Source organism: Stegastes partitus, unplaced genomic scaffold (genome assembly GCF_000690725.1).
Source record: "Stegastes partitus isolate 25-593 unplaced genomic scaffold, Stegastes_partitus-1.0.2 Scaffold341, whole genome shotgun sequence".
NCBI classification, from domain to species: Eukaryota; Metazoa; Chordata; class Actinopteri; family Pomacentridae; genus Stegastes; species Stegastes partitus.
In genome coordinates, this window is record NW_007578072.1 from 438,919 (window position 1) to 455,564 (window position 16,646).

Below are 16,646 nucleotides of genomic sequence, written 5' to 3' on the forward strand. Positions count from 1 at the left end.
ATTTCTAAATGTTGATCAGGTTGCAGTACAGAACAATAGAGTTGCAACCGACTCTAATCTACCTCCTTCTCTGCGATAGGGTGAAAGAATAAAAAGAGTTGTCCCAATTAAAAAAAAAAAAAAAACTGCAAATCTGAAATCTTTTTCTGTGCCTTTCCAACAATCCATCACTTGTTCAGCATTTCCATGGCAACGGCACTTAGCACCACTCTCGTTCTGTACAGTACACCGGAGAGCAAACCCATGTCCGTTTTTCAGGAGTCTTCGTGCATATACAAAATTCATTCAAAATATTCATCCATCGCTTACATCCTCTGCGCTAAACAAGGTCACGAGCTTCTATTCTTCCAGTCTCTCGCCACCTCAAGCAGTCGGTCGCCATTTACCATCATATCACTGCGAGAGGGACCTCAGATAACCCCTGCTAACTGAATCATCGCTGCCATCTCCCACGTTTCTACTTCGACATGCACCGATTTACAAAAGAATTATATATATATCTTTTTTTTTACTCCCATCTTTATTCCCTTTTAAGCAGTTTTCTCAGTGGACTGTTGGCAGAGCATTGTGGCTTGAAATCTTGCACTCCATCATAATTGGAGAAGTGAGGCCTATTGTAATTGTATTGTATTGTCAAATAATAAAAAAATACAAAAAAAGGAAAACGACCAAAGCAATTGTGAGCGAGAAAGAAAGACAAATAGGACAAAAGAGATAAACAAAGAGAAAAGGCACCAACAGAACCGTGTAAAACAAAGAAGTCAACAACTGAACTAACTGACTGTAAAAAGACTTGAAGAAACAATTTCTCTCTGTTCCCTCAGCGTCCCTCTAAATCCACGTGTTAACATTCTATCTATAATCCTGTCAACCTCAATATCCATACTGTAAATTTAATATGTTGTTCTTTTCTGTACACACGATACCTCTTCCTTCAATTTCTTCCATCTTTCCCCCCATTAAAGGGATTTCAGGGAATTTTTATTATCTTAAGGATAAAGGATGTTGTATGTTGTACGGATTATAAAACCCCTCGAGTCAAATTTGTGATTTGCGATACTGGGGCTACATAAATATAATCTGACTGGAATCGACTGGACTTAAAAAGAAATAGAGAGGTGCTAATGCTTTCCTTTCCTCCCTAACTTCCCCTCTCTTCCTACCCTCGCCCGCTACCTTCGTACCACTGGGGAGAATGTGCTGCTTGTTCAGTCACACTGCATTATGGGGGTTGGAGACATTGACTAACTGTGACATTATAAAACCAAACTGTGATTTCTGAGAGGCCATTGAATCATGTGTGTACATGCGTTTGTGTGTGTGTGTGTGTGTGATGCCATTCAGCCGCTCGGCTGCCTTTTATTTCTGTCTGACCACAAGCTCGTAAAAACACATTCTGGCACCAGCAGCTAAAGGCCTCAGCCCACGCCTCAGGTACTAAGGTTTCACTCTTTCTTTCACTCAAATCCCTCCCTTTCTCTCTCCCTCTCTGCCTCTGTCTCCATGACTGTCTGCTCCCTGTCTCCATACCAACTCTTTTTCACTCCTTCTTTCCTAACTGTGCGTCTGGCTCCTCCAATTAAATGCCCCTCCTTGCTTTCTTTATCTCTTTTTGTCTGTCTTTTATTTTACAGTCGATTTAAGGCCCCAAACATTCATCAGCTCAAACTATGGTGGCAGGCCTGGGTCTTGAGGAGAAACAGTACGCCAGGCAGCTGTTAAGATTCTCTCAAAAGACATGACAGCATAAATAGCATCACAAATACTTACACTTTTAATTAGCTTGTAACTGCTCTATACAGCTGCATGAAATTAAAATGTGCAACAGAACAGGGCAGATGGTCAGGAATAAAATAGCAATCAAGCGGCAAAAAAAAAAACAACTGAAAACCAAATTATGTAAAAGAAACTCTTTGTAACTTGGGAAATATTAAATCTTGGCGAGTGGTCATTCAGCTCTCTGAAATCCCTGAACCGTTACTAATACTTCTTACTTCAGATACAGATTTTTACTTCTTGAGCTGTATTCATAACCAATAAATGAAGGGCAACAAGTAATGTCTACGTGTTGGACTGAGGCTTAAATCCCTCCCCAGAACAAAACAGGTGACTATTTAATTATCACATCACATGGTTGCACGCTAGCAGGAAGCCTCTCTCATACACTAGCTGTGCTTGCTCCTGCATGTGTGGGAGACTTTAGCAAAGGGTACAGCAGTAATGAGAGGGCCATATAAATATGATAAGTGGCAAGAGAAGAATAAATTCATTCATTGTGGGGATATGATACCGCAATCTTGTGGGTTCGCAAGGTCTAAAAAGACATTATAAAATGGCCCGCTGACATAGGTTTGGTAAACTAATTTTGGGTAATGGATTCGAGTACGTACACACACATAGGCACACACAGGAGATACCGAAAGGTCATCTATGAGTCATATGTTGCCCTTTCAACTCGTGCAGCAGAGCTGTCGTCTCTTCTATCATTTCCTCAAATGATGTCACAGCTGCTGTTGTGGCCGCGTGGTGATGATCTCACAGATAGCGCCGGTCACAGACTGATGACCTCGGCGATGACCTACAGCTGCGACTGTCTATCTGTAATTTAATCATTAATAGCGTTCATTCTTTGTTTTTCAATTTAAAAACAGCTCTAATCAACAACCTCAGACGCTACAGACAGCGGAACGAGGCTGTATGTTTGCGCGCGTTTGCGGATGTGGCTGCTGCAATCAGTGCCGAGCCTAATCAAGATTCAAAGCCTATAGAGAGCTTCAGAAAGTCAGACGCACGGGGACGAGAAAGAAAGAAAAAAAAGAGAGAGAAAAGAGAAAAACTTTTGAAGTTTTGACCTTGCAATCTCAATGACTGTTGAGATTGATTGTCTCAGCAAACGTACCTTCCAACACATGCGCTAATAACAAGCAAAGTGTCAGGAATGTTCGCCAGCATGAGTATAGGGGAAATAAATATTCACTGCATGTATATGATACTGCCAATCAACAAAGCCCATTTGGAAAACAAACAAGTCTAAGTGCCTAATTTATGCTCTGCTAGTCAAGTGTGCTGGATGCATTTTTGATCGTGCACTAGTACACACGCACAGGACAGCTCCAGCTACATGTGCTCGACATGTTCGCATGTGTCCCAAATCCAAAAACTTCTACCCCAGCCTACCTCCGTGTGTGATTTTGTAAAATGCATGCATAATGCATGTGTTTTCGAGTGTGTTTAATCAGCTGCTGGTTGTTAGGATAGGTAGCCCTGAGTAGCTGCTCTCCCCCCACCAACACATCTTCCTCCTTGGCCTTCAAGTTCACAGTCTCAGGCCAATCAAAAGGCAGCATGGGGTCACAGCGGGGTTGCGAGTCAGGGGTTAAGCTGAAAAACCACACACAGTGGGCCCGGCGATGGGGAAGGACTGCTTGCTCTGAGGGGGAATCAACTGGGTAAGCATTGCACACATGCACAAAAACACACACACACACCTACACAGAATGAACGCGCAAGTACTCGCAAGTACACACTTTCGGCGGGCATGCACGAGGCGTGTACTTAGACCTACTCATCGGATAGTCGTTTCTCACTGCCTCAACACTTTGTTCTTTCTTTGTGCAGCCGCAGAAGGTGGGGCATTCGTTATGTAAAATTCTATGTTCCTGCAATTTGGCATTGATCATGAAGACAATTAACATGTTTTCTCACCTACTCATCACCGCACTGACTCATACTCATTCACACATACACGCACCTCAGAAACAGGAGAAGTTTAATTAATCTCTGGCACTTTACGCTTTGACGCAAGCCGCAAATCTAACCGTCTCCAGTGGATGCCTTCCTCACCTCCCTCATTCCTCCTCCTCCTCCCACAATCCCTTGTTCAGTTCCCGGTGGAGAGACAAACAACTCCTCAAACACATGCACATTTCTGATAGGCCTCCTTTTTGTTTTTATCTTTCCACCCCTTTTTTCTTCCCCCCCAATTTTGCAAAACACGGTTCCCCTGTGGGACAGTCCTTGTCACTTCTTGTGCTACTGTTGATCTGGGGGAGGCAGCAATAGGCAAGGGCATATTTCTCGTTGTGCTGCCAGCAGCGTATTCATCGGAAGGGCACAACAAGCCCCCCTCAGATCCAACTACCCATCCATGCAGGTGCCCTAAACAACCAGTGGGAGTTACAAATGGGGACTGAACCCAGGTCTCAGCAGAGGCTGTTGAATGTTTTGCCCCTGCACCACCCGTATGCCTTTGAAAGAGAGAGGCCTTTGAAACAGAACTCGAACAAAAGGGCTGCTGTTTGTGTGCGAGAGAGAGAAAAATCTGTAGCATTTGTACTACAGTGACACATCCAAACAGCTGGACGTCAGCTTAGACAAAGAGAGAGGTGAGGAGGAAGGGGTGGTGGTGGAGAACAGAGGCATATAGGCTTTTTTGTGTAACTACACAAGGACAAATTGATGGAGACAAACACTTCTGAAAGCCGTCAGCAAACCCTACGCAAAAACCCCGGCGACTGCGAATCGATCCACTTAACAGGCGTTATGTGTATATCGAAAGCTGATGTATTTTAGAAATCGTGTTATAGACCTTCATTGTTGTCAAAACTGTTGTAAGTGAACCACGTCATTGCATTGGGTGGTATATTCCTTTATTATGCTAAACACGATGATGTGCGCTGTGCTCTGCTCCATAAATACTCATTAGAGTTCCAAATCCACAAAGTAAAATACTGACCTACCCGTCTTTTCTTTAAACATACAAATTCAAACTATCGGGTTTCTCTGGTTGCCTATATATCGTGAAAGTTGAGAATGACTTTCCTTTACCCATTCTAATCCTGAGTGTTGACAAAAAGGGCCATAAACTGGCTTAACTTAAAGAAACATATCGATAGACTCACCCAAAACGAATGCATTCTTCTTTCTGGTATTATTATCGTTCCATATTTCCCCCGGGAGATTTTGTGCCTTGTGATAGTCTATATTCTGCTTCTGTGGATTTTCCTCCTGCCAAGAATACAATTCTGGGGGAAATACTGACATCTCGGTCCAAAATCATCACCATATTGGAATTCAGTTGAGCCGTGATGCTCAAAATAAAAACATACAATACGCAGGCTCTCACAGTAGCTCGCGGATTCTAAAGCGGCCGCCCCTCGAAGACACAAAGGTACAAAAGTATGAAATGTGACTACGGCTGAAAATAGCGCGGGTTTAATTTCCTCATGTCATTTGTTCTAGCCTGATCCTCGGAGGCTGAGAGCAGCCCAGGGGTTGTGGTTAAATATTATCTCTAGGGAAAAAAATAATAAATAATAAAATTTAAAAAAAAACTGTGGCACCAACCACACACTGCAGCTTCCTTGAAGGTGCTCTGGGTAAATGCAATCAGTGGTCGGTGCTATTCTTGATTATAGTAATGAGGGTTAACAGGGCACAGACACACAGTGAAGGGTCGAAAAACTTATGTCAGCTCGTGCAATTGAATTTCAGCGTGCCATTTCGTAGCGGTTGGGTTTCTAAATGTCAGCATGCACACTGGTCGCACACACATCAGCACACACACACACACACAGGGGCAGCTCGGATCTGTCCATTCAAGCCGGGTTTAGTCAGATGACAACAATAATAGGGGTAAAACACAAACATGCACCAGCGATGACCCCGGGTGTGGAGCGATAGCATCTACTGCGGTTGAAAGATACACTGAGGAAGAGAGATACGGATCCAAAGTTGGAGAGAAAACATAAGAGGACGAAAGACGGGATGACTCGAACACAAAAAAGGGAGTGGCAGCAAGAGACGAGATGGGAAAAGGAGGCAGCAGAAAGACTGTAACACAGCCAGAGCCATGAAAATAAAAGGTCAAGTTCAGGAAGAGAATCTCTGGATTCTGCTGTCGAACGTCTGCCTTTCAGCATCTGTACAAACGTGCTCGAAACTTGTATTGTACAAGCGCCCGTACGAGCGAAACGCGCCGGTGTTTGTATGTTTGTGAGTGTGCAGCGTACAGTATGTGCGTGTTGTCTCCTGTGTGAACCCCAGGCTGACTGGGTTTTAAGCAGTCTGAGCTGACAGAGGTATGTGGGATGGACTAAACCCAGATATCTGCTGCACAGACAGACACACACAGCTGTGGAGTCATGCACAGCCACAAAGAGTCAGACAGACACACACACACAAGAAGAAGAAGAAAAAGAGGCAGATATCAGAGAATGACAGGAGACACCACAGAAACAGGAGAGAGACGGAGTAAGAGAGAGCATCGAGAGAAGCTATTGGAAAAACAGATGGAGAGAAATTCAAAACCTGTTGTTTGCTTTACATTTAAACCCCAGGAAGACAATCCTTCTGTCTTTTTCCAATGATAAGACCACATTCAGCGTAGCAACATATGATATCCCCGACTGGGGAATTTTTGGGAAGAAGGTGTTGCCTGCTGCAGTTTGGCTGTTTGCGTGTATCTGTCCTTGGGAGAGATTAAGATATTAGTTCTCTCCTGTCGTGTCCTGGCAGTGTGAATAGTTCTGCTTGTTTTGTCGTGATTTAACATGTTCATCGTGAACAAAAAGAATCTTTCTTAAAGTGTGGTTTTGTCTCTGTTTTCTGGCACTTTATTCCCACTGAAAGAAGAAATGTTGAATGTCCTATTTGCTCCTAAGTGCATTTCTGGAGCTGAAGCTGTTAATTAATGAAAAGACACAATTCAACAACAGTTTGTTATTCAAGCAATAATGTCGAGCATTCCCTTGTTCCAACTTCTCAACAGCGAGGATGTTCTGCTTTGTCTTAACGCTGTCTGATAGAACACAGAAAATATTTGTGTTTTTGGCTGACGGTCAGACAAAATAAGAAATTTCAAAGACCATCACCTTGGGATTTAGGAAATTGTGATGGGTTTTGATACATATTTCATCTGTCTATGTGGTATCAGTCTGGGAGTATTTTTTTCACGAGACGGCCTGTTGGCAACGAGCCACTTCATAAAATCACAGTTAGACCATCGATTTGTCTCTGCTCTTCAGGAATTTGGGATAATCTTAAAAGTGCTGTGGCTTTGAAGGGAAAACCAATGGTGCTTTTGGGACAAGAAACCCACTCACATGGTATGAATAACTGTGACCCCCCCCCCCACCTCCATCCAACAAATGAAGATCATAAGCCAGGCTCCCTCTATAACAACAGCAGCCTCTCAAACACTCCCTGTCAGATCTTCGGGTTGATATTATTGGTTTCATGTGCGGGGATTTCTATAATCGTTGGGCCTAGTAGCGTACAGCTGACACTACTTTGCGTGCATGTGTATCAGTGAGTGTGTTTTTCACAAGGCTACATGCGTCAGGGCTGTCTGAGGGCGCTGTCGGCTCCTTGGTCATTACCAGGAAAGACAGATGTTTTAGCACTCAGCACGCCGCATTCACACACACACACACACGCAGACACACAACATTACATACTGTACCTATGAAAGCGACGAGGTGACGCCTAAATCAGGTTTTTATATGAAAAGCATTGATTCATTTCCCACCACTAAAAAAGCCCGTTCCATTTTACAGCCCTGCCCAATATTGAACACGACTCTACACTAAAATATCTGGCTGGAGTGTCACCGGCTTTAACATCGCGACCTCTGCGCTACACTGCGTTTTATAGCGCCGCGTTGTAAGTGAATGTCTAAATTTGTGTTTGAACGCGTTCCAAAGTGAACAATGTGTATTTGTAAGAGTGACGAAGTGTGGTGCTTATTTTGTATGTATTGTGGCAGACATATTCAGCACACTGTTCTCTTTCTCTCTGTCTCTCCCTCTCTCTCTCTCTCTGTCCCTGATGTGTTTTCCATGTGTGCTGGAAAGACAAACACAGCTGCACTTTAATGACACTCAAATGCTTCTGGGATTCAGAATGCATGCGTATGTGTGCACATGTTTATGTGTGTGCACTTTTTGACCACTTCAGTGAAAAAGCCTGTTCTAGCTACTCTGGATAACTCCCCCCCTCTTTCCTCCCCTTAACTCTACCACAACTCATTGCCTTACCTTGCATTTGCATCTTTGCCTGTGTGTGTGTGTGCTTGAATCTTTATAGGCTCCAATTTGAGTTTTAGACCTTGGGAGTGAGGACATGCTTGAAAAGTGAGGACATTTTGGCCAATCCTCACTTTCTGACACACATTTAAAGGTCTGCACTGGAGTCAAGATTTGGTTTTAGGTTTCAGAATTAATTTTAGGGTTTGGGTTAAGGAAAGGTTTGCGGTTGAGCATTTAGTTGTGTCGCAAGAAGCTCGGTAATACATTATATAAAGTTAGAATGACTTGCATGTGTGTCTGTGTGCATGCGTGTTCCTCAGAGAGTCATGAGGGCCTAAGTGGTATTTCTGAACAGCTATGCCTGTCATGAAACAGCCTGTCAGCATCGTCAACCCCGACCGGTGATCTCTATACATCACCCCCTCATTCACAAACACGTACACATTTCAAAAAACACCACATGCACGCACACGCACTGCAGGGACTCCCCGGACGAGATGAGACAGGCTGTGAGCTTCAAATGACCCCGAAAACAGAACTGCTGCTGAGTGATAAATGAGACAAATACACACTGGCAATTTCTCCCTCTCACTTTCTTTCTGTCCTGCTCTCCCTCATTAACACAACACAAATGAAGCCGTCTCCTGTCCTCCCGACTCCAAGCATAAATCTTTCAATCTCTTAACATTCGCGCAGCTGCTAAATTTTAGCTTCGCTTTTGAGTACCTATCAAAAGGGAAAACTGTTTTTTTTCCCTCCATCAGCACGGCTGTCAGAAACATCAGGAGTACAAATTTTAAGAGACAAACTGTAAAACAACCGGATTTTGTTCTATTTTGCTTTTTTATTTTTTTACATAGACTTTTATAGAGATTGTGCTTCCCATCAGTATATCCGGTAATATCCTGTCATATCACAGCACGAGTTAAACTCTGGAGTCTCATATACAGGAGGAACCAGTTACCAGTGTAATACAATACAGTGCTGTATATGTTCTGTACAAGTACGTGTGTTTGCTAGATTTATGGATCATTACATCAGATTTGGCACAAAACAAAAGGTACACCCTTAAATGCTTATTCCAACAAGCACACAAGTGGACTGAAAAGTTTCATTGGCAGGTACCGACGGATCAACAGCTTATCGACGCAAAGCCAGCGTGAAAGAATGGTCAATCAGACAACATTTGTTTGCCACACAGATCCTTTGATTCTCACACAATCTGTCCCTCCTGGTCAGCACTTTTCTCAACAGATACTGCTGAAAATGACAAAACCAGTAAGATGCTTTTTATTGATCTGTTGTTTTGCTCCAGCTCTATTGTCTCTTTAGATGTCCTACACTCAACCCTCTCTCTCCGTTTCTCCTCTGATTGTCTTTTGCTCTTTCACTTTCCCTCGTTTCCCTCCCCGGGCTCATCTGCAGGAGCTTTGAAGGATCTCATGTACTCAAAGGAATGTAGTGATCCGTTCCTCTGTAGCGACACTATGTGTGCTGCTGTGTCCTTATTGTCCATCGATCTGTAAATGTCAGTGTCATGTATGTAGACAGTGTATGACTCTCTTCTCCAACCATCCATTCATCTTTCCATACATATAACCATCCAGTCTTCCATCTATCTCCTCAATATATCATTTCTGGCTCCTTATTATGGCAATCAGAAAGTTGCGTGAAGAACTCAGTGAGTGCATATTTGTGAAATATTTGGTGTTACCCGGGTAACTGCTCACAGAGCTAGTTGAAGGAATACTGTAGCAGTGGAGCTAGCTGCTGACACACTCGATTTATAACGGGACAATAAGCTCACACAGTTTATTCAGAAGATGGATTCCTACCACTGACTCCCTACACTCCGGCAAAAGAGGTGAAATGAAAGATGGTGCTGAAAGGCCCGTAAGCTACAACGGGCTCATGTGGTTTTTTTTTGGACCCTCCATCTCTCAAAGGTCCACCGAGTCAAGAGGGTTTGTTTGCAGGTCAGTGGCGTGAAATCAAAGTTCACCCCAACCGTGTGCATGCATTTGACCCTATTAATGATTGCAGCGGTTTTTCTGTAAACAACTGATACAGCAACAACATTTTAGTATATCAGTGCTTTGTGACTGGGCCTTTAGATTTAGGTGAAGTGCAGCAACAGATTGACCAGAACACAAACTTGTCCAACTTCCACTTCCTCCTCTGAGCTCCTCATCCTGCATACTTCAGACATTCTGTTGCGGAAACCAGCCACTTAATCGTATCCTTTCAGCGCTATGCAGGAGCTCATGGTTCTAGGAAAATTGTGAGAATTGCACCTTGCAGCTCATTTCCTTCTTCACCATAGCCGCCTTTTATAATCCAAATGTTTATCTGCCGATTCTTGTTATAAGCAACACCTCAGCCTTCAGCTTCACATCACAAACGTCTCTTTTATTTGAATACAAGCCACAAAAACAGATTCAAAGAGATAATTGGAACCACAAGACATAAACCTATGAGTGTGCACCATTGCTGACCTTTCCAATTTTATCAAATACTGCTCACACTGCTGGACACTGTGCAATTTAAAACATCATTTGAAAGCATTAGGATGGATTCTTTTTCCATGCATTTTATTTCAAGACAGTTAAAGGGTCGTTGCTCACAACAGTGAACCAGAGCGGCTCAGAGCTGATCCCCAGTTGGTCTAATGATGGAGACACACACACACACACACACACACATGAAAAGAAAACCATGCACAAGCACACTTTTCTTCCGACCATTTCCCATCCCGATGTGGAGTCTGGCCGGAAACAGCCATTTCCCTGAATGTTCCCATCTCTCCTCCGGCATACTCCCTCATCCCTGATTCATTGCCAATAAATCACAGAGAGAGGGAGAAACAGAAAGAGCGACAGAGCTGGTAAGAAAAAGTGTAAGAGAGAAGGAGTAAGAGAGAAGGACGGGGAGACAGCGGCATAAACCAGAGAAGAGTGCACTGGAGATTGGAAAACAGAGATGAGGAAAAACCAGATGTGTCCTTGTCAACACTGCACAGGGGTGGAGTTTGCACTGCCAAATATGGCGGAGCGCACTTTGAAGCAGTGACGTCTTATTGAGGAAAACAACAACACAGATGCCATAAAAAACACCATTACTAAACAGATATGCTTGATTTCATGGGTGCTGGTCAAACTCCAAACAGAGACAGAGACAGGAAGGCACAGAGAACAACAGTTGGGCAATTTGCTACTCAAGCTTTTTGATTACGAGCAGCAATTTATTGCACATGTACACACACACAAAACATTTAAATCTATCCTGGCAAAACACGGACTTGGATTTTTTTAACACAGTCGATCTTTTACGTCTCGCAAATTACCGATCCACCACCGCTCAGCAGCATTTACAATAATCAAAGCCGTGTCAAAGTGCCAAATAACACAGACTGGAACAATTTCCACATTGCTCTCCTTGTTTTTTTCCTCATCCTCCACTTACAGAAGCCTACTATGGCAGAGTAATGTGCGCCACCTGCAAACCCCACCCAGCTGAAGACGCTTTTGATCATCGCCCTCCCTACTGTTTACTCTCCCACGGGGGCTCCAGTTACCACTACCATTTCCCCTGTCAAGCCATCAACATCGCACCTCATTACAACACAAGAGATTTCAGTCACCACTCAAACTCAGCTCATTTCTTTGTAGGTTTACATTATCTCCCAAAATAGAAGCTGACATCTATGTCCTTGTGGCATACCAGCACTGCAAGGTCCATTTAGTAGCAGCTCTGGTGCTTCAGTATTGAGCACTTCGCTCACAAAAAAAGGAAATTACCAACAATGCCCTGACAAGTGGGGAAGTCAAAAGCTCCAGAATGGCCACTAAATGGACCCTGTGGTCAGACTGTTTTGTCAGACACAATAATATGTACTTTGTGCATATCCTTTAGGCCCTTTAATACACACAACATTCAAAGTTATGAGCCGTTGTTCACCAACCCACAATTATTAGCTTTAGCTGCAGAATACTAAACCCCGTCTGTATCAGCAGACGCGACTTTACAGTTTAAAGAGCTTTTTTCAAGACAGGATGTTCCTCTAAACCTGTTGTTGACATTTTCTCAGCCACAAACACAGACCCGGTTGTACGCGTTAACTCGTACTATCGACCAGGAAGGTGCAGATTGCCATGTAGGTGCAAATGAGGTGACGGAGTGACACTGAGATGGAGGCTGACTCATCGTCCACCTATTCGGCTGCATCTGTGGTGCACGGAAAGATGTGCCTGTTCTGCGCTACATTACCACTCTGAGCCCGAGCCTCCCTGTCTGTGCAGAAACTGAGCATAATCACATGTTTACCCTGTCGCTAAAGCTTGAAATCATTAGGTGCGGTTAAAAACTCTGGAGATGCACGCATGCAATCGTATAAGTTTGTGATTATGATCAAACCGTCCACCTAAATGTTCCCATTAGTCGGGTGGACGTCGCAACTGTGCACCCTTACATTCCCAAAGGTGTGCAGTGTAGAGTTAAAAATAGTGTGGTGCAGAACAATTTCTGCTGGAATGACAAGAATTCAGGATTACACAATTTCCCGGATTTGTTTATCCAGGGGAAGAGCTATGTAAACATTTTCTATATACAGGACCTTATCACATCTGCACCAGAGGAAATACAGTGTGTCAGACTGCATCTAATAAATGGTACACTAGTGCAGAAACGTTAAATAGAACTATAGGAACCTAAAGTATGGAAGCCATTTACTTGAGTAGCAACTTTAAATCACCACGTCAGAATACATCTTTAATTTTGACCATTGTATGTGTGAGAGTTAATGTTATTTTGACCTCGCTGCATCTGCCAGCCATTAGATCCATTCCACAGGCCAGTTGTTCCATGAAGCTTGAGTAATAAAACATACTCAGCAAAGCTGCACTGAGGTTTTTTAGGAAAGTTTAAAGCATGTTGTGATGCCGAGTGACTATTTTTGAGGCATTTTAATATGGAATCCAGTTGATTGATATAAGACCCAGATCAATTACAACTCGCATCTTTAAAGAGTAGAGAAGTATGTCATTGCCAAAAGAGTTGGCCAAGATCTCACAGTCCTTTTTCGCCTACAGGGTTTCCTGTGCTGATCAGCAGGGGCAGATGGACCCCCTCATTACAGAGACCGCAGATGAAAATGAGAGCAAAATGAGGCCCATTACCAGGCGGGCGTGACTAATATCCCTCCACCGACCTCTCTGCATGCACTGGACACGCGCACACCCATCACACGTGCACAGACGAGTTGCACGCGTACACAAATGAAGCCGGACGTGCACGCCGAGATGCTCGTGAATCAATAATGTTACACGAAAACAAAGATGAGGGGAAGCCGGTAATAAACTTTGGCCCTATTAAATTGACCAGATCTCGGGCTGCTCTGTAGGGGGTGTCTGGCTCTTAGAGCCGCTATAGGTTTGTGAGAGTGTGTGAGTGTGTATACGTTCCCTAATCATCCCTGATGTCATTAGCGCTAAATGTAACACTGGCCCAGCCTAATTCCTGCCCACTAAAAGTCCTACCTTCTCCGCTCCCTCCCTCACCATCTCTTCCCGCTCTTCCTAACCACTCTTACATCATCTGACCAGTCCTGTAATTTTTCATCTCTCGTGAGCTCCTCTCGTCTCTTCATGCATCCACTCTGCTCTTCATTTCCTCAAATGTCCGCAAAAGATTTATTACCCTACTGGATTTCACAATCATCAGCCCCTATCCCACCACCGGTCTTACTCTTGCTTCAGTCTTCACATCCAAAAATCCAGACTTACAAATGTCGTTTCCTCTTTGCTCTACTTTTCTGTTCACTTCTCATCCAGTCATTCCATCACCTTTTCCCTTCTCTTTCCTCAAGTATTTTTCTGCCAAAGCTCATCATTTTATGACTTAACCGTATTTTTCCAGTCCACACTGAAACGATCTAAAAGACAAGCGCATGGGATACACGATGCACAACACTGGCATTGAGGGCTTTTCGCATTTCACTCTCATTGTTCCATGCTCCAGTCGCATCTTCATCTCGGATTCACCCCAACTATTTTTTTTTTTTTTTTATCCCTTTCTACCCTCCTGTCTCCTGTGTTTTAACCGCCTTCCCTCTGTTTTTCCCCTCCGCCTTTGCTGATCAGGTCTGCCGAGTGATTTATAGCCTTGCAACAGGCTGGTAGACAGAGGGAAGAGAGGTAGATCAAGAGAGGAAGAGGGGGAGGTTGGTGAGGAGAAATTGGGCTGTTTGGCGTTTGAAGTACATGAAGGAGTAATATAAAATACACCTGGTCTGTCCATGGGGCACTCTCTGTTCATAGAAACAAAAGGAGGGAGGGAGGGAGGGAGACGCAAGGGGAGGAGAGAGAGGAGAGGGCTGGGCCGCAGGGGAGAGTGGGGCGAGGAGTGGATGGTGTGTGTGTTGGGAGGGGGGTCACTCCGTGTTTCCTTTCAGGACGGCTTTTATGGTGTAACTTCAAACGCTGACCTCCCACACCCCCGCCCCTATATCCCCCTGCTCCCTCGCTCCATCCGTCCGTCCGTTCGTCCCTCCCCTCCTCTTTCTCACTATTGTGTATGGCCAAGTGGACAGTAATTGGCTATTCTTTCATGAGGCTGATTTCAGCACTCTCTGCCCCCCACAGGAAGAGGCCCTTTAGCTGCCCCCCTTTAGAAGTAAGTGTATTCGTGTGTATGTGTGTGTGTACGTTGTAAATATGCCAGACGGTAGGTATCAGGTGGTTGAAGAGGGAGTGAGGGGTGGTGGGGGGTGGGGTGGTGGTGCTTGCTCTGGCATTTCATTCACTGTGTGCTCCAAAATTACAACACAGGAATTGAAGGTAATCTAATCCAGAAAAAAAAAAAAAAATCATGTTCCAGCATGAGGTTTTGTAAGATATTCAATGAATTTCAGCCTAAATATTTATGCCTCCGCTTATTAATAAAGCTTGCGTTACATCTGTTGAAAGCCGCAAAGTGTTGAAGGGAAATTTAAAGCCCCTAAAAAGCCAGTGGATATACAACAATAGTCTCGGCAATGAATGAGCGTTGTATCCCCCCCTCCCTCCGCCACCCTCCGAAATTTGATTCAAAGACACCCAGGGGCTCTTACCTAACTTATTCATGACATAAAATGTACTGTATAAAAAAGATGAGTGGCTTTTGCAAATGTTTCCAGCAGTCGACAACATCTGAGCATATTGCGAGTGATATATAAAAGCTGCTCTACTCTCGCTAATGATTTCGGGCCCTCTGTGACTTATAGATCAGTGTGCGTTCATTAATGATGCAGGCGTGTGCAAGTGCGTGTGTCAATTAGTGGGTGGAGGGGATTAGCCGTCTCCAGAGAGCCCTAATTAACACTACACACACACACACACACACAGGGGCAAAACAGTGTTTTCAGATTGTTTTTATGGCTTTTTTTTTTTTCTTTTTACTATTTTATTTGGTAGTAAAGTGGGCAAATTGACAGGAAGTATGGGAAGAAAAGGAAGGATTCAAGGGAGGTTCAAGGCCAAATCAAGCCCTGATTGTCGAGGCGCATAAACACAGACACCATCCCACACACACACACACACACACACACACAGCATGTAGTGTATACACGCTCTTAAAAGGTTAAATATGTAGGCGCGGGACACAACATAAACACAGACTTAAAGAAGTGCCGGGTAGTCTGGCCTCGCAGACACAACACATAAACAGAATTGGGGGATAATTGTGTTTTCATGAATCACAGCGACTTCAGAAAGACTCAAGATTGTTAGGACGAAAAGAGGCTTCCCAAAAAAAAACAGAAAGGGAGTCCAACATTTAGAAGTAAAGCAGAGAGAAGGTAGGCAGAGGTTTTAATACAGTAGAGTGCCTCCTACCTCTTTGTAGTTCACCTTGGGCTCTATTCTCTTCCGCTTTCTGCCCTTCCCCTGATGACTCTGACTGAGGAGAATCCATTTTACAACCTGCAGGAGGGAGGATGAGGGGGGTGAGGTGGCGAAGGCGGGAAAAAAGAAGAGAACGTAGAGGTAGACAGGAGGAGATAACAAAGTAGGAGGATTTGAGTGAGAGGGAAGACAGCGTGAAGGAGAAGAGAGAGGGGGAAAAAAAAGAGGGGTGGGATAAGCACAGAAGAAATCATAAAGGTGTAATGATGACAGAGAAGGGAGAAAGAAAGCAAGAGGTCATGTCCAAGAGCAAAAAAGTAAATGTAAACAGACTTAAGATGCACTTTCTGTCTCTAGTTAAAAGGCACACATGAATATACATTAAAAAAAAGAACTCTCAGTGAGCCATTAGCGTGCAAGCCTTGACAGACTGTAAAGTAGACAGACACGCAAATGTAGTCCATAGCTCCGTCTCTCTCTCTCTCTCTAGCAGGCTCACATTAATTCCAACTATTTGGCGCTCACTCGTGCTCCATATATAACCAACACAAACAACCGGCTGAGACAAAAGAGTAACAGTGAAAGTATGTTGCTGTAACTGAGTCTGGAGCGCAAAGAGAAAAAAAAAATCCTCCCTATAGGACAGATTTCCATTTAACAGCCAATCACGATCAAGGCCGTCTACCGTCAATGATTCCTCTCCTCCACGTTAATTAATATCACTGTCAGTGTTATATAAAAC

At 43.9% G+C, this 16,646-nt stretch overlaps 1 protein-coding gene across 1 annotated transcript in view; it reads right to left on the reverse strand.

The window, feature by feature from the left end:
- aopep (aminopeptidase O (putative)) overlaps nt 1-16,646 on the reverse strand; it is a 75,019-nt gene that overhangs the window by 21,271 nt on the left and 37,102 nt on the right. Inside the window, exon 13 of the mRNA XM_008284052.1 lies at nt 15,896-15,982. Within this exon, the coding sequence (XP_008282274.1) occupies nt 15,896-15,982 (87 nt within the window). The remainder of the gene's footprint in view (nt 1-15,895; nt 15,983-16,646) is intronic.